The sequence below is a fragment of the Lepidochelys kempii genome, chromosome 1, assembly GCF_965140265.1.
Source record: "Lepidochelys kempii isolate rLepKem1 chromosome 1, rLepKem1.hap2, whole genome shotgun sequence".
Classification (NCBI taxonomy): Eukaryota; Metazoa; Chordata; order Testudines; family Cheloniidae; genus Lepidochelys; species Lepidochelys kempii.
The window spans coordinates 81,097,489-81,111,604 of NC_133256.1; the positions used below are offsets into that span (position 1 = coordinate 81,097,489).

The 14,116-nt window shown below is 44.1% G+C and overlaps 1 protein-coding gene across 1 annotated transcript in view; it reads right to left on the reverse strand.

Moving 5' to 3' along the window:
• OBI1 (ORC ubiquitin ligase 1) overlaps positions 1-9,383 on the reverse strand; it is a 32,626-nt gene extending 23,243 nt beyond the window's left edge. Inside the window, exon 1 of the mRNA XM_073326799.1 lies at positions 9,261-9,383. Coding sequence (XP_073182900.1) covers positions 9,261-9,332 — 72 coding nt within the window. The 5' untranslated portion in view covers positions 9,333-9,383. The remainder of the gene's footprint in view (positions 1-9,260) is intronic.
• Between the last annotated feature and the right edge of the window lie 4,733 nt (positions 9,384-14,116).

Genomic DNA, 14,116 nt, shown 5'->3' on the forward strand with positions numbered 1-14,116 from the left:
GTCGGAGCGGAGGTGAGGTGAGCTTGGCGGGGGGGGGTGGGGGGCGGGGCTGCAATTATTTCTGGGCCTAGGGGCGGCAAAATCATTAATCCACCACAGCCTCCTGTGTCTTAGATACAATACTCCTGTTAATACACCCCTATTCCTGCTCACTCAGAAGCAGCCTTAGAATGGTTGCACAGCTACCAAAGACTGAAAACTAAAAACAACAGAGCACAGTACACACACACACACACACACACACACCCCTCAATGGCAAGATTTATTTCAAGACCTCAAGATACCAAAAACCTGAAGTGGGAGCACACTTATAAAGAGTCAACATTCACATCACAATACCTGGAGCAAAACATCAAATTACATTTTATTACTGTCTAGGGCAGTGTTTCCCAAACTCGAGACACCGCTTGTTCAGGGAAAGCTCCTGGCGGGCCGGGCCGGTTTGTTTACCTGCCGTGTCCGCAGGTTTGGCCGATCGCGGCTCCCACTGGCCGCGGTTCGCCGCTCCAGGCCAATGGGGGCTGCGGGAAGCAGCGCGGGCCGAGGGACGTACCGGCCACCACTTCCTGCAGCCCCCATCGGCCTGGAGCAGCGAATCGCGGCCAGTGGGAGCCGCGATCGGCCGAACCTGCAGACACGGCAGGTAAACAAACCGGCCCGGCCTGCCAGGGGCTTTCCCTGAACAAGCGGAGTCCCAAGTTTGGGAAACACTGATCTAGGGTATCGTGCTCCTGATTAACACTACTTTCATTTCAAGGTTTTTTAAGAAGTACTTTGGTATCTAAACGAAGTGATATGCGCAACAATAAAAGCTCTATTACAATATCAAGATCTGTTATCCAAAAACATTTTTTGTATAACACTATTTGGCATTGTTAAAATGTATAATTCAAATACTACTTGTAGCTTAAACCTCGTTGGGCAGAGGTCCAGTGCCTCAATCTGTTCAATTATTAATATTATTTTTTAATATACCTATCTGGGTTTAAGATAGATAGGTGATCCTACCATTCTTTCATGCAAAATGTCTGTTGATTACCTTGTTAGACAGGCTTTTTGCACAGCTAACTGGAAGGGTCTAATCCTGTGCACATTCAGGTCACTTTGAAACCAGTGTAGCAATGAAGAGCCCGAAGTCTGAGTCACTATTATGAATTTTCCAGGCAACAAGGCTGTTTAGAATAGACAGGACAGAGGAATCAGAGAAAAAGCTCCAGGTCTAACAGGCATGATTTCTTCAGATAGCCTGAGGAAACTTGGAGTTGCTGCAGCTTTTCACAAGAACATACTGGTGAGGCAACTGGGGGGGCGGGGGGAGTTTCACCATCTTTGAATGAACAAAAAATGAATACGAAACATTAAGATATATGATGTTGCCAGATACAGTATTGAAAAACAGGGAACTTGATGGACTCTAATATTCTGATTAAAAGTTATACACATAAAGGGAAGTCGGCTATAAATGATACAGGTTTGGGCAAAATATTGTAAACTTTAATGACAGGGTTTATCTCATGAGCAATCCTATTAGGGAGAAAAAGGGGTTGCAATCATACTGATTCCTAAGCTTAGTGACGAAGTGAACAAGTAGGGTGAATATCTGCACTCAAGCATGCTTAAACTATCAAGTTAGTGAAATATACCTGTCCTGAAAGAGGGAGCAAATAAAAGGAACTGAAACCAAAAATTGTGTTTGTAAGCACACTTGATCACAGAATGGAATAATCAGAAATGTAACTGTTTGGTTAATAATGCATGGCATCAACTCATTCATATAAAAGTGGCCCCATCGCTGTTGTTAAAACAAGAAGAGAAATGGAAAAGTTATACAGCTGTTCTGCCCTGCTGGAAAACAACAGTTCTTGAAGTGATTTTTCCATTACGCAATAGACTGCTAAAACAAATTAAAAGAGCATCAAAGAATATAGAGGCTCTTTGTATAACTATATGAACTTTAAACTGGATATTTTAGCAGCTAGCAGAGCACGGATGTAGAAACTGCAACTTGAGCAAGCATAACTGCAAAGGTGGCCAAAGGATGCACAGCAGGCAGCGGGACCCATGGAAAGCGATTTGAAGAGGTAAGTTGCTGACTGGAGCAATTTAGCTGGTGTTCACAGTATGTCCCAAGATGGTTGTAGCAACAGCTATGGCCTAACTTGTCTTACACAAGCTGGTGTGAGAAGATGTGCTGCACAGAGAGACTGGAAAATTCCAGTCCTAGCTGCAAGAACTCTAAAGGTGATAACTATACAGGGAGAGAGGACACCTCTCATTTTGGTTGCTGAAGATTCAAAATGTCCAGAGGCCTGGATCAACATCTGATTGGTCCACACCAGCATCTCCAAGAAAAGGAACCAAGCTGAAACACCCAGCAGAAATGGGAGAAAATGGCCATCTCCTGCATCACACTGCTTTCCGAAAGCTGAAGACACCTGGAAGGGAGTCAACTGAGATCCTGAGCTGGCCACCTGGGAGTCCTCTGGTGACATCAAGTAACTATGTTGGATCGGTATCTTTAACTGTCTCTTTCTATTTTCCAGAAGTTTGGGTTGCCCGCTACTAGGCGGGGAAAAAACTATAGTTGAGTCTGTCCTTTGCTTCATCTGCATTTGCAGCGTTAACTTCCGCGGCGAACATTACCAATAACTGAGCTGAAAGCTGCTAATGTTGGAGCAAAGATCTGGTGATAAGCAGCCCACAGATTTTTCCCTTGGATTACGACCCAAATCAATATACCCTTTCCTGAAACTGGATAGCTAATTAGTAGGAAGTGTACTTGTATGTTTGCGTATGTACTTTAAAGGTTGTCACAGAGTTACGGTTCATGTCCTTGTTTTGCAAAAGGTTCCAATCAAGATTGTCCACGAGTAGCTTTGAAACCGAACAACTTTTTTAACTGAGATTGCAGAACACTACAGTACAAGTGTCTACCCTAGTTAACAGTTTCATACAGACATGAATACAGATCAAGTGTACAAGCCTTTTGAACTGCACTCAGTCTATACAGTCTGTCATAAATGTAAGAATATGTGCTAGACAGTTAGGAAGATTAGTCAGGTTCTGGGGCTAATATAATTTGTGGGAAAGTAGGTTAGAGCTAGCTATATTTTAAAGAATCTTTATTGAGGTTACAGGGACAAACCATCCTGATGTGTAGAAAGAATAGTAAATATGGCAGGTGACCAGCTTGGCTTAACAGTGAAATCCTTGCTGATCTTGAACACAAAAAAGAAGCTTACAAGAAGAGGAAGATTGGACAAATGACCAGGGAAGAGTATAAAAATATTGCTCAGGCATGCAGGAATGAAATCAGGAAGGCCAAATCACACCTGGAGTTGCAGCTAGCAAGAGATGTTAAGAGTAACAAGAAAGTTTCTTCAGGTATGTTAGCAACAAGAAGAAAGTCAAGGAAAGTGTGGGCCCCTTACTGAATGAGGGAGGCAACCTAGTGACAGAGAATGTGGAAAAAGCTAATGTACTCAATGCTTTTTTTGCCTCTGTCTTCACGAACAAGGTCAGCTCCCAGACTACTGCACTGGGCAGCACAGCCTGGGGAGGAGGTGACCAGCCCTCTGTGGAGAAAGAAGTGTTTCGGGACTATTTAGAAAAGCTGGACAAGCACAAGTCCATGGGGCTGGATGCGCTGCATCCGAGACTGCTAAAGGAGTTGGCGGATGTGATTGCAGAGCCATTGGCCCTTATCTTTGAAAACTCATGGCGATCCAGGGAAGTCCCGGATGACTGGAAAAAGGCTAATGTAGTGCCCATCTTTAAAAAAGGGAAGAAGGAGGATCCTGGGAACTACAGGCCAGTCAGCCTCACTTCAGTCCCTGGAAAAATCATGGAGCAGGTCCTCAAGGAATCAATTCTGAAGCACTTAGAGGAGAAGAAAGTGATCAGGAACAGTCAGCATGGATTCACCAAGGGCAAGTCATGCCTGACTAATCTAATTGCCTTCTATGATGAGATAACTGGCTCTGTGGATGAGGGGAAAGTGGTGGACGTGTTGTTCCTTGACTTTAGCAAAGCTTTTGACACGGTCTCCCACAGTATTCTTGCCAACAAGTTAAAGAAGTATGGGCTGGATGAATGGACTATAAGGTGGATAGAAAGTTGGCTAGATTTGGCTCCATGTCTAGTTGGCAGCTGGTATCAAGTGGAGTGCCCCAAGGGTCAGTCCTCGGGCCGGTTTTGTTCAATATCTTCATAAATGATCTGGAGGATGGTGTGGATTGCACCCTCAGCAAGTTTGCAGATGACACTAAACTGGGAGGGGAGGTGGATATGCTGGAGGTTAGGGATAGGATACAGAGGAACCTAGACAAATTAGAGGATTGGGCCAAAAGAAATCTGATGAGGTTCAACAAGGACAAGTGCAGAGTCCTGCACTTAGGATGGAAGAATCTCATGCACCGCTACAGACTAGGGACCAAATGGCTCGGCAGCAGTTCTGCTGAAAAGGAGCTAGGGGTTACAGTGGACGAGAAGCTGGATATGAGTCAACAGTGTGCCCTTCATTAGCCAAGAAGGCTAATGGCATTTTGGGATGTATACATAGGGGCATTGCCAGCAGATCGAGGGACATGATCATTCCCCTCTATTAGACATTTGTGAGGTCTCATCTGGAGTACTATGTCTAGTTTTGGGCCCCACACTACAAGAAAGATGTGGAAAAATTGGAAAGAGTCCAGCGGAGGGCAACAAAAATGATTAGGGGACTGGAACACATGACTTATGAGGAGAAGCTGAGGAACTGGGATTGTTTAGTCTGCAGAAGAGAAGAATGAGGGGGGATCTGATAGTTGCTTTCAACTACCTGAAAGGGGGTTCCAAAGAGGATGGATCTAGACTGGTCTCTGTGGTAGCTGATGACAGAACAAGAAGTAACGGCCTCAAATTGCAGTGGGGGAGGTTTAGATTGGATATTAGGGAAAACTTTTTCACTAGGAGGGTGGTGAAACACTGGAATACATTACCTAGGGAGGTGGTGGAATCTCCTTCCTTAGATATTTTTAAGGTCAGGCTTGACAAAGCCGTGGCTAGGATGACTTAGTTGGGGATTGGTCCTGCTTTGAGCAGGCGGTCGGACTAGATGACCTCCTTAGGTCCCTTCCAACCCTGATATTCTATGAATGGTTGACCACCATAGATCCATCAGGAAGGAGATCTTGGTGAAATGGCATGAAAGTGATTGACCAAACTGCCTTCTGCTTTAGCTTTGGATTGTCCCTCCAGCATTCCTCTCTTGTGTTAGCCACACCTGAGTTGATAACCAATTGGCACAAGTGAGGCTCCAATCTGAGAAACAATCAAAAATCTAAACAAAGTAATCTTCTCAAGCTTGTGGTTGAGTGCAAGTATTATTTTTTATTGTGAGTTGATCTTGAAAATGTGAATGGTTATATCCACCAATTTTCTAGCTTTTGTTGATTAAGTCACAGCCCAATACAATTTTTTGTTTTCTTATATCCTATACTATTACTTGCTGTTAAGGATATTTAACAAAACTCTACAAAGCTAAATGCAACTCCTGAGTTCTTTTCTTTAATTAAAGAATCAGAATTAAAAAGAACCCTAAGAAACACGTATGGGTAATCAGTTAAGCAGTTGCTTAATTAAGGTTTGTTTAACACTCTGCTTTCTTACAGCAACAATGTGTTTGAACATTTTTTTTAACAAAAAATTAGCTGAGTACCAAATGTACGGAGGCCATTGGTCATATCTTCAGAAGTCTATAGAAAACTTATTATAGACCTCAATGAGTGCAGGATTGAGCAAGCTGTCAACCCTTCAGGTAATAAAAATGGAAACAATGTTCTGGATGCCTTGCCCATAAAACTCAAGTAATGATGCTCAGTATTCTTTAAGAAGGGTGGTCAAGAAAAAGTCTTCAAGAGCTAAAGTCGTGCAGCTGGCAATACATTCAAGAACCATCAATATACAGTATAACTGCTGCACCTCAGAGCCCTAGTCTGAAGACCGCATTGTGCTAGGCACTGTACAAACACAGACCAAAAAGACAGCCCATGACCCACAGAGCTCACAGTTAAAATAAAACAAATATACTAAAACATTCAGGTTAAAACAATATTAAGGTTGCAATGTCAGGTATTCAAAACTTATGAAATTCCAGAATTAAAGTCACCTGCACAATTTTAATTCATTTCCTACCCCACCCCCTGTGCATATATATTATGATTCAATCTTTAATTGCTTGATCACACACTATTTATTCGCCACAGGACTTCTGCCTCACTCAGTGCACAGAACGGATGGCCTTCAGTTAATGAGTAGCTATTCATTCAATATTTCTTTTTACCTTCACCACTGAATGTGTGGCTCCATGTCTTATTTATCACATACCATCCAAACCCTGCAAAATTTTCATGGGACAGCAAAAGGCACCTCTCTGACTCCAGGGTGACTCCCCTGCCAAATTTCAAGCACATGCTTAAAAGCATGCAGACACAAGAACTTTTCAACAAAAAACAGCTGTACTACAAGAATTTGTACTACATTAGCAAGAGAACATATTTCCGCCTTAATCCTGCTTTTGGTTCCGAACTGTTTTTGTTGAAAAGTTTTCCAAAAAATTTCAGCTAAGAGCAAACACTTAGTATGGAAAGTTTCACCGAGAATGGCTAAAGTTTGGTAAAGTTACAAACAACTGAATATCCTCAACCGCAAGAGTTACTACCGGGTCCATTTATAATGTCAACACATTTATCTTGATGTAATATGTACTGAACTTAAAGTATCGTGGAAACCTTCTAAAAGCAGAGGTCCTCAAACTGTGGTCCATGGCCCACCAGTGATCTGCGAGCTCTGTTCAGGTGGTCCACAGATAGTTCCCTCTAAGGTGAGCGCCTGGGTGGCCACAAACAAGAGAATGAAGGGCTCCAATAATTAGATGCCTGGACCCTGGAGAAGACACACATGTGAGGTGGTGGCCCTGGGGGGAATAGAGGGTTGGTGGGCGGGGCCAGTGGGGTGAGAAGATGGTGTGGGGGGCTGAATTTGGAATGTGCAGGGCTGTGGCAGCCAGGGAAAGAGGCGACTTTTCCAGGGCCGCAGCTGCTGGGGAGAGACAGCCCTCCTTCCCATCCCCAGCTTGGGGGCTGCTGTGGAGGGGGAGAGAGGGAAAGACCCCCCTGTCCTTCCCAGCCCCAACTTGGAGGCTGCCACGGCGGGGGAGAGAGGGCACATCCATTGAATTCGAAAGGTAAAACTACGGATATTAAAATCAGAGTTGTGTTCTTTTATTTGTAGAACACATTAATTAAGGGTTTTTTTTAAATATAGCACTTATCCAAAGTGCTTTACAATAGTTAGCTAATGGTACAAACAACATTTGGAAATATCATTAAATGGTCCATCAAGACCCTCAGCAATTTTTAAGAACAAAGCACAGATTTTGAAGAACAGCCATTCTGTACCATGGCCTTCAAAATTGTTGACGGTCTCCTTCAGTTAATTGCAAGCAGGCATCCATAGAATCAGAAGCAAGATCGTAAACCAACAAAACCTTGTTGAGTCTCAGCGGAAAAGCCAAGAAATGAATAGTCAACATGGGCCACATCTATACTATCCGCCGGATTGGCGGGTAGTGATCGATCTATTGGAGATCGATTTATCTTGTCTAGTGTAGATGCGATAAATCAATCCCCGATCGCTCTATCGTCGACCCCACACCGCGAGGACGCGAAGTAAGTGATTCTAAGTTGATCTAAGATACGTCGACGTCAGCTACGCTATTTTCGTAGCTGAAGTTGCGTATCTTAGATCGATCCCCACCCCCAGTGTAGACCAGGCCAGGGACACTGAATGAACTACTCTCTTCTCCCTCCAGATCAGAATTGAGACACTTAACAAGTGTGAGCAGTTGGAGAATGGGCATCCGCTATGCCAGGACTGTCCAAACTTACTGACTCTCCAAGCTGTAGACAATAATTTTCAGACATTCAAGAGCCACAAGACACATACAACCTGCCCCTCGGGGCGGTGCCTGCCAGGGCACCTGCCCCAAGGTGTCCCCCCTCCCCCCCATGGGGCTAAGGCTCTTTAGACTCCCTTCCCTGCAGGACAGAAACACCTAGACCCACCATCTCGTCACAGGGCAGAAGTCCCAAGCTCCCCTCTCTCCCGCCTGCCTGCTCCCCAGTCTGGTAGGCATAGAATGGGGAGGTGTGTGTGGGGATCTCCATGAGCCACACTTTAACTGTAAAAGAGCTGTATGCGGCTCAGGACCACGCCTGCCCTATGCTGTACCTACTTTGTGTGTCAGGCATCTCCCCCTCCTAACACCTTGCAAAAAAAAAAATCATTTTGTCACTTAGCAAAGGGGACCCCCCCCCCCACTAACCAACAAGTCCAGAGCACAAAAACTATTTCCTAGTGGTAGTCTCTCTTCACAAAGTCTTTTATTTATTTTGGGGTGGAGAAGAGGAAATAGAAAAGAAAGTGAATTTGGAAAGCAACCAGTCATGAAAATGAGTTCTTGAAGAACTATACCAACTTTCAGTAGTAGCCCTCCCCAATCTCGAGGGCCAAGGGAAGAGATTCTGGCCCAAGAGAACTTCAATTAGGAAAACAGAACATGTTTCAGCTGCATGGAGTAGAATTTGGTTCCACATTGTTTGATCTACTCTGTTCCACATCCAGCACCTGAAATGTTTCTTCCAGTCATTCTTTAACATGTAGTTCCCTGCTTCAAAGAACACATTACTCACCACTCATCCTAATAGCTCAAAAGACACGAAAAACAAAGCTTTTTTATCCACATTCAGGGGGAGGGATAAACCGCGTCTAGGAGCCACTCAGCCGAAAGGCCATTTCCCCTTTCACTCTCTCTGTTAACGCGCAGCGCTGGAAATTATTTATTTTAACGAGCGCAGCGCATGTTTCCCATAATCCAAAAGGTGGCAATAAAACTTGCTAGCAGTAAAATGCCACCAGTCACGATCCCGGCTCGGCATACACCACCCCGCGTGGGTCCTCCCTCCCCGCCCTGGCACGATCACCCATCCCCAACTTTTTCCCTGGGTCTCTCTCCGGCGCCACTTCAGGAGCTGCAGCCTGTTTAAAGGGACAACGCTAAATCCAGGCAGACGCCCAATCCCTGATCGCGGCTGCACTTGTTGGCAGGCTCCTTAGAGCAGCAGTCCCCCACCCCAGCCTCCGAGCACCTTTGGGGGAGGCGGTGCAAGCCGGCTCCCCCTACCCCCGCTCGCTTTGCCCAGCGGCGGCAGCTCCATTACCTTTCCCAGGCAAATGTGGCAGGTGATGGGCAGCGTCAGCGACAATGTCACATTCTGAACGTTCTGAGCCATTGTGGCGTTTCGAATCCCGCGAGCGCGGTAGTTCCACAGGCGGCGGCGGCGGCAACAGCAGCAAGAGAGGCAGCCCCCCCCCTCGCTAGCTCCGAGTACGGCAAGCCAGCGAGTCCAACCCGCAACGCAACAAAGGAAACCGAAATCGCGCTTTTGAAATGTTCCCCTGGAGGAGAAGGGAGGCGGAACTGGGGGCTTGGGCCTTCTGAGTGCAGCGCGTTCACAGCTGGATGCTGCTGCCGTCCCGAGGGTTAACCTGTCCCCCCCCCCCCACCTTTAAACAAGGGCTGGTTTATTGGGCTAGGAAGCTGCAGGCTGTCCCCTCCTGTTAATGTACCAGCATTCACTGAGCAGTGGCCTCTTCTCCCTGTCTCCTAGGGAGGATTCATTTCTCCTCCCTCTGTTGTTCCTTGTGGGGTCTCTCAGCATCTTGCCCCGCCCCCCCCCGGCCCAGGCGTATATAGAAAGCCAGAGCATTAGAAAACCTGTTCAGCGAGACAGCAGTCTCTTTCCAATCCCACAGAAGGGCAGCAGTAAGGTGGAGAGGCTTCCACCCTCCCAAGTATAAAGCGCATTCCTGGCCAACTCTCAGGACTCTGCTGTGGTGGTATGGGATTTCTCTCTAAAATGTCTGGTTTTAACCTGCTCTTTGAGGGGAGTTGAAGAAGGAACCTTTGGAAAAAGTTAGTTACCCCACCTTTCCATAACTCTCAGAAGATGGAACAACTAAGATCAAGGAGAATGAAAATCATAGTCAATTAATGGGGTTTAAAATGGTATAGCAATGTAGTGTAGGACCCGTTTCACCCTATAATTATTTAATGAATTATTGTTATTACTATTATTAGTACAGTAGTATTATAAACAACTATTATTATTTTCTTTATTTTATTTTAGTTATTAATATTAGTTGCCCAGAGGGTGCTCAGCTCAAGGTACAGAAGAAGACATGATCCCTGTCCTGAAGGGTTTACAGTCTAAGGATCTGATCTGACAAACATCACCAAGAATAATCAGTGGGATAATTTAGGGCTTGTGTACATACAAAAGTTTAGTTTAGTTAAAGCAGTACAGTTCCTCTTCCCCCACACCCGTAATGCATACACAGTTATGTTAGTATACAGGTGCTTTACAGCGGTATAGCTAGTAAAGTGAAGGTGCTTTATACTGGTATAGCTGTTCCCATATGGGAAAGGGGAATACGTTTTACTGGTATAGGGCACCTTTATAATTTCATCCACACTATAATTTGTACTCATATAGCTATTTTGAAAAAAAAAAGATCACCCCTGACCCCTAATTCAAATAGTTATACTGATACAAAAACTGCATGTAGAGCAGGCTTTAGAATAATAAACAGTTATGCCTAATAGTAAGTGTCTGTAGGATTAGACCTAAGAGAAGTGAACAGGGCCAGATCCTTAACCACTCCCACTTGTGGTTGATTTGCAATGCTCGGTGTAAATCTCCTAGAAACCTTTTTTAACTGGGAATTTTCCTGGCCAAAGGGAATCCCCAGGTGTCACAAAGTCAACACAGGTGGTTCTAAACTATCTGTTTGTGGTCCCCTCTCTAATATAAGAGGGGTGCATTAAGGAGAGGCTGGCAATCTGGCTAGAGCTGCTTGTGCTCTGGTGCTCCACGGCATCTGAAAGTATGTATGGGACTGTTAATGCCAGCATACTTCAGGGTGCTCTAAATTAAGATGAGATAATCCCCCAGCCAGCCTCTGGATCAGGGGAGGAGAAGGGTGGTTTAGAGCCACGTTCCTCCCCCACCAGTTTCTACTCCAAGTGCAGCACAGCTGGACTCAAGGATGTGGGCCACAATCTCCAAAATACAGATTCCCTACCAGAAAAAACTGTAGGAGCAACTCTGCAAAAGAGAGAGAAAACAGCCTACATCACAACACTCAGATCAAAATCTCAACTTTCCCCAGAAGTAGGATTGGTTGGATTTGGGTTCTGGTTTGTGCCCATTACTAGAGGGATAGGCCCACGCCATAAAATCAAGATCTAGATGTAAACTTTCCCCAGATTTTGGGAAGTGTGATTTTTCTAGATTAGGTCTGCCTCTAATTAAAACTAATAGAGGTGGATTGCCATCTTCTAGGAGAATACACTGCTGCTACCCCTGACCTGTATACCTAAGACCTGGAAGAAAATAGGAAAAGACTCTGATAATCATCACAGCACAGACTATATAAACCTAAAGGTTATTATTACAGTTAAACCAGCTTTAAATATAACAGCCGAAATAAGAGATCTGTTAAATTACTGAATTTACCATGCACCAAACAAAATCACAGACTGGCAGAGAAACCCTTTTATTTATCTTTCTTATTTTTATTATATATTGATTTTTATTGAAACAGCGTTAACAGATGACACAAAGAACAAAAAGGCCAAAACACATGAGAGTGAAATCAAATATAAAGAAATGTGTCTTAGAACTGACATGTGAGACCTTTTTAAACAAATACCTGATAATGCAGTAAATCTTTCAAAGGAATAAAATTCCTCCACTTTCAAGAAGTATATGTAAGAGGAAACTGATCTGTTAAAGGAACACATTAGTCTGAAGATGAATATCGTGTCTTTAAAGCAAAAGTAGCTCCTAAAACAAGCAAGCTATTCTTTCTGAATACCTGCTAAAAGGAATACATTTTCTATGCAGAGGTTAAACTTATTTGGTTAGCAGATTTCTGCTGTAGTTGGAAGCTTAGATAGTGAACAAATACTTCAAAAATTATTTGTGATCTAATAATACCTGAGGTTTAGTTGAAATGTATGGAATGATGTTACCAACTCTTCTGGGGCATGGAAAATATTTAATTCTGTAGTGTGAGAGAGTGAAAAGAAGAAGGAAGTTAGAGGGTTAGCAATCTGCCTGTGCTAAGGGGAGATGAGAAATGTTGCAGGAGGTAACAAGAATTGAAAGGGTCCAGGCCCAGAAAAGTTGGTTCACATGGGTCAATGGGAGTTGGGTCAATGATTTGTCAATGAGCACAGGGTTGGTGGGAAAGAAAAGAAAAGTTCTAGGAATGGTTGGAATGGCTGTTGAACTACTCCAGCATGAGAACTCGAGGTGGTGAACTGTGAAAGTTCATCTGATCTGGAGAGTGGCATTAATATACCCACAGCTAAAAAATGGAGAAAGAGGGGTATCAAAAAAAGCAATGACTGGGGTCTTACTTGTTAACTTTATCACTTAGTTTATAAAATGCAGTTGGAGTCCCTGAAGCCTTTTTGGCACATTACCCCAAAAATATCAAAAGTATTATTTGTGACATGATTCCAAGGTTTTTTTGAAAGCTCTAAGAAAAACCAGCACAAGAAGTGCTGATCAGCCATTCAGGTGGAGACAACTAAATCTTTTCACATTTAGGTAATTGAGAGGGGCAAGGAATATAGACGAGTTCTGTTGGTAGAATTTGTAGCTCTTAAACAGTCACACCTTTCTTCAAGGATTTTTTAAAAATACTTCTTTCTGGACTGCTTCTTGCTGTAGCAGCCAGGCACTTATATTTCAGAAAATTAAAACAGGATCAAAACAGAAGCAATTATTCAAATACTAAGCAAAACAGATGTACCTTGTCTTGTGCCCTAAGAGCTTCTTAGGGTCATGATCTGAGGGACCCCCAAAGGGAGTGAATTCCAAAGATAGGGCTCCTGGAATGAGAAAACCCTGCTTACAGACACAGAGGGCCTGATTATCCGCTACCCACCACCTGTGCAAAGTAGGTGCAAGATGCTGATTTGTTACGGTGCACGGGTAGAAATGACTACATTTGCTTCTTCATATGGCTGATGTAAATATAGAGCAACAACTATAGTTTTACATTCAGATGGTTAAGCCAGTTAATTGCATCTGGAGTAGCAGGGTGTATCACTGTGATGCTTCTTTGTATTTGTGAATCAGGCATTGAGTTGTTATATGTTCCATGATCTGTTCTGGGTGACCACAGTCATACACTGGAGAGTCTTTAATTTTCCATTTGTGCAGTGAGTATCCGCATCTGCCATGGTTTGTACGGATGTGGTTTAGGGTTGCCCAGGAGCTCCGTGGGAGATTGAAGCCAGGGATCTCTGTGTCGGGTCTTTTACGAGATATTTATTTGTAACTTCTTGTAAACTCCATTTGGCTTTCATCAGGGTTGAAGTTGCATTGTTGAAGGTTAAACCTGTGGGTCCAAAAGGGTTTATGCGACTTCAAGCAGTGGTGAGGGACACTGTTAAGGTCCTGGTGGATGGGAAGATGTTCGTTTTCCACAATCCTCTGAAATTCCCAAAGGGTTGCAGCATCACAGCAAATGAATGGGGAAGCGATGTGCAACAGCACCAGAAGCCAAGGTGTTGGGTTGACTTTAGGGTTCCAGTGATGCACCTAATTGCACTGTTCAGTTGGACATCAGCAAGTCACATATGACAACTTCTGGTCCATACCGGTGCACAGTACTCAGCTACGGAGTACATGAGGGCCATCGCTGATGTCCATAACACTGATGCTGATGCTCCCCAGCTTGTGCTTGCCGGTTTCTGGACCAGGTTGATCCTTGTCTTTGTCTTGTCAGCTACCTTCTTCAGATCGTCATAGAAGGCTAGCTTGTGATCCAGCTTCACTCTGAGACTACATTCGCTGCCAGGGAGTGAAGAATCAGGCCCGATGTATTCAGAGATAGAATTGAGTTCTGCAACACTATAGTTAATGCAAGCTTTTCCATTAACATCAATAGGAACAAGATTGGGTCCTAGGCTTCTAACAAGTGCCTCCCAGATAAATTT